This window comes from Athene cunicularia (genome assembly GCF_003259725.1).
Source record: "Athene cunicularia isolate RWA chromosome 6 unlocalized genomic scaffold, athCun1 chr6_part1, whole genome shotgun sequence".
Lineage (NCBI taxonomy): Eukaryota > Metazoa > Chordata > Aves > Strigiformes > Strigidae > Athene > Athene cunicularia.
The window spans coordinates 8,175,884-8,179,537 of NW_020799105.1; the positions used below are offsets into that span (position 1 = coordinate 8,175,884).

General features: G+C 39.9%; 1 protein-coding gene across 1 annotated transcript; it reads right to left on the reverse strand.

Annotated features, from left to right (window-relative positions):
- Positions 1-299: 299 nt before the first annotated feature.
- Positions 300-3,023, reverse strand: PPP1R3C (protein phosphatase 1 regulatory subunit 3C). The gene has a single exon (XM_026851098.1). It carries the CDS (start codon positions 2,817-2,819, stop codon positions 1,875-1,877), a length of 945 nt encoding a protein of 314 aa, XP_026706899.1. The 5' UTR covers positions 2,820-3,023; the 3' UTR covers positions 300-1,874.
- Between the last annotated feature and the right edge of the window lie 631 nt (positions 3,024-3,654).

Sequence of the window (3,654 nt, forward strand, 5' to 3'; positions counted from 1 at the left end):
GTCAAACCAAAATATTGCAGTTAAATTTGGTGAGATACACTTTTGTCTGGGGTTTTGTGTTTGGGTTTTTTCTCAAATGTCACAACTCATAAGGCAAATACTTTTGAGGACCTCTCATTTAGTGAAGAACTTGGATTTCATCTTCAGGGTAATGCCAGCTGCTGGCTTGAGATACCATACCACAGCCAGCTTTAGTAACATCCCATGGCACAGAACAAACTGGTTATACCTTATATCACAACTAAAGTTGTATAAAGAATTTGAGAAAATAGACTGATTGAGCTGACACAGTAAGAACCAGGTGTATCAAAATACAATTTATTCTTAAAATGGCTAGTTTACACATAACAGCAAGGGTTATGTAGGGGAAAAGTGCAATTAGTGGAGGAGGCTTATTTCACCTTAGTATTTATTGTCTCGCTGCACTGCAAGTAGCTTCAGAGTCAGGATATTATACTTCTTAGCAATGGGCAAAAATGTGATTTATATTTTGATGTTAACAGCATTTCTGTACAGCTAAAAGGTGTGCCAGTATTCACACCTGCCAGGTACATATTCGACAATTTCTCACACAAGTCTTGCATGAAACACATAGGACCTTTACAGTTTGACAACCCAGAAACTAAATTATAAGCATACAGATAAAAATATACATTAGTTTACTGAAGTCTAAAAAATACTTCAGAAAATGAGGTACAATAAAACAGAGCAGTTTTCTATTTATGTGCAAGCTATATTCAGCCTAGAAGAAACTAGCAATCCTGCTCTTTTAAAGAAATCAACTTTCACAAAGTGCAGCTAATTCACTGTCTTCAATATGAAGGACCTTGCCTATGTTACACACTTGCGAAAAGTCATTGCTAACTTTGCAATAGGGAGTAGGATATTCAACCATCAGATGCTGTTAAGATTAGATCAGGTGATGAGCCAAATCATCTAATGTTGCTATAGTCTAGAAAGCTTACAAATCACGTTTTGTCACCTAAGCCTATTTTTGGCATGTAGGGTAGTTTTACATTTTTTTTAAAAGGTATACTTTTCTTTTAAAATTAGAAGGTAACCATCTACCTGCCAAGTGAGTAGGATGATGAAGTCAAAGTTAGATTTGTTCTCAAATGAAAGACATTTATTATTCACAAAGCCAATGAGGACAGAGATGTCTTCCCAAAGCAGAGGTCACTCTGCACTGTTTTCTGTATTCTCCTTTGTATTCCACAGAACTTTCTATGGATTTAGAAGACCAGCTTTGAAAAGAAGAAATTAGAACACTGTACATTTCCAAGTTATACAGCACATTCTACTTCTTCCTCTTCTCCTACTTTTCCATTATCTTCTCTAAGTTTCTTAACCTGTATTGAAGTCACAAATCCTACCTGCCTCTGCTACAAGCACATAGTCATAGCAAGCCTCCATCCTGACAGCATCACCTGATATCTACTGCACTCCTAATAGGTGCAAAGTGGATTGTGATGTTCTGTTCATGTAACATCCCTGTGCACACACACACTCTCACACATGCAGTTACTACAGCTTACTAAAATACCATTGCCTTCCATACTTCCTCCCAAGAGTGTCCCTCCTGACTCAGGAGAGCCAACAGCAGAAAGCAAGCAGCATATACTTAAGATACAGGCATGCTATTTCTATAGTGGGTGACATATGCATGGCTTTTATCTTGGGTTTCTTTGTGCCAAGGGTTTTGGCAAAGAACTTCAGTAGCATAATATGGTTTAACAAGTCCCACAGACTAGTGAATTTGGATATGTTCAGACAGCCAACAAAACCTGCCAGGTGGTTTCATTGCATAGTATGTGAACCAGAAAACTAACACTGTTCTGTTGCCAAGTGGAAGAATGCTTCCTTGCTAGTATGGATCACCAATATGGTGATGAATTTTCAATCTGACCCAAGCTCTGCCACTGGGGAAAGAGACCACTGGACAGCCTTGGACTGCCTAGTTGATCAGGCTCTCGCTCTTGTTCTCCCCTTGGAGTCTGAAGATCTACACAGTCTTTCTTAGCAGGTGGTATCTGAACACCATCAGGTTTCCACTCTGCGTGGAGAATCTTGTAATTTTGACCCTCATTATTGTCCCAGAAGGTATGTTCTCCACTTTGGTAAGAAATGCAAAACTCTATCTTCTCTTCAGAGGAAATGGCAGGAGGCAAGTCAATGATAAATGAGAAGGTATCATTTTCAGAATCGCCGTAAACATTGTTCATGTATACACACTCAATATCTCTGTAGGTCTTCCATGTATCAAAGGTAATTCGAACCTGAACCTTTTTTTCAAAGCTCACATTTTTCACTTTCACAGTGCCTGACAGCACCTTCTCTTGCAGGGTGCAGTTCTCCAGGCAGACTAAATTCTTCTGCAGGCGGTTCCTGAAGTCCAGGTAGTCAGCCGAGGGCCGAGGGAAACCTAGAATCAAGGTTTTTTCCTCATGCAGCTTTAAGCCAGATGTTATGTTTTCAAGGCCTAAGAGGTCAAACTGAAGATCCCATCCAGGGTGCTCCTGGAACTCAGAGAATGTGTGTATTGCCGTCAGGGACAGCCCCTTCGAGTCTGCAAACACAACTCGCTTCTTGGCTCGGGCTGCTGAGTGGTTCCAGTTGCCATTCTGAGCTTCAGAGTCACGTTTCACGTGAAGACACGGTCTGAGAGGTTTGAATCTGTTCACAAAATTGTTTCTTTGACAGTCCTCAAGGGGGCTGAGAAAACTCTTCAGCGGTGGAGAATGGGCTAAGCAAATTCTCATGGCCATGTCCACAGGCATGATGGAGCTTGGCAAGGGTCTTGGGTCCAAGATCTGTATCATTCTGAAAGGAGCAGAAAGACAGCATGTTATTTGTTACATCAGGTAAGAAGCTTCTTAAGAATACATATTTGCTTCATCCCCTGTCTTAATTATTCATAGCTTTAAATAATGCAGCCTAAATTAAAATGGACAGTTCAAGTGAAGGAACTAGGGTGCAACTATTCAGTTATTTCTTGCTAATGCTGAACTCTTTCAATTCAAATGTAGTCTCATTTGCTTCTTCTGAACCTCTGAAAAACAGATTTTAGTGACAGCTAATTAAACACATTTCCTTGAAAATACATAAAAGAACATTCTAGTAACCAATAAAACAGATCCAGTTACAGTGAAAGTGCTCACCCACATTAGCTCCCTTTTAGAGACTCGGAGCCAGGTCTTAAAATTCCAGCAAGCTGGATCAGCTGCTTCATCTCTGAGCAGAGACAGCACTATATTAAGCAAGTCACCTATCCCATCGGAGCATCAAATGGGGATGCTACGTATCTTGATGCAGAACTGTCACACCGTGGCTCCAAACAACCGTAAGTGCATTTATTAGGCACTGTGGTTTTTGTTAATTCAGATGAACAAAAATGCTGAAGTACCTTTGGAAATATTTTCTATGAGCTATTCACCTAGGTCTAGGTATTGACAGTGCAAAAGAGCTCCAATGTTGACTGCTGAGTGAATAGAAACATCTTTTTCTAAACCCGAAGTCAAAGCTGAAACATCTTTTTCTAAACCCAAAGTCAAAGCTGAAAGCCTACTTCAAGTATTCAAAAATCTTACAGCTTTATTTGTAAGGACTTACTCATAACCCTCCCTCTCATATGATGAAAATCACAATTACTATGCA

Excerpts from the sequence above, each read along its gene's own strand:
- PPP1R3C (XM_026851098.1), bottom strand. The coding sequence starts at position 2,819 with ATGATACAGATCTTGGACCCAAGACCCTTGCCAAGCTCCATCATGCCT.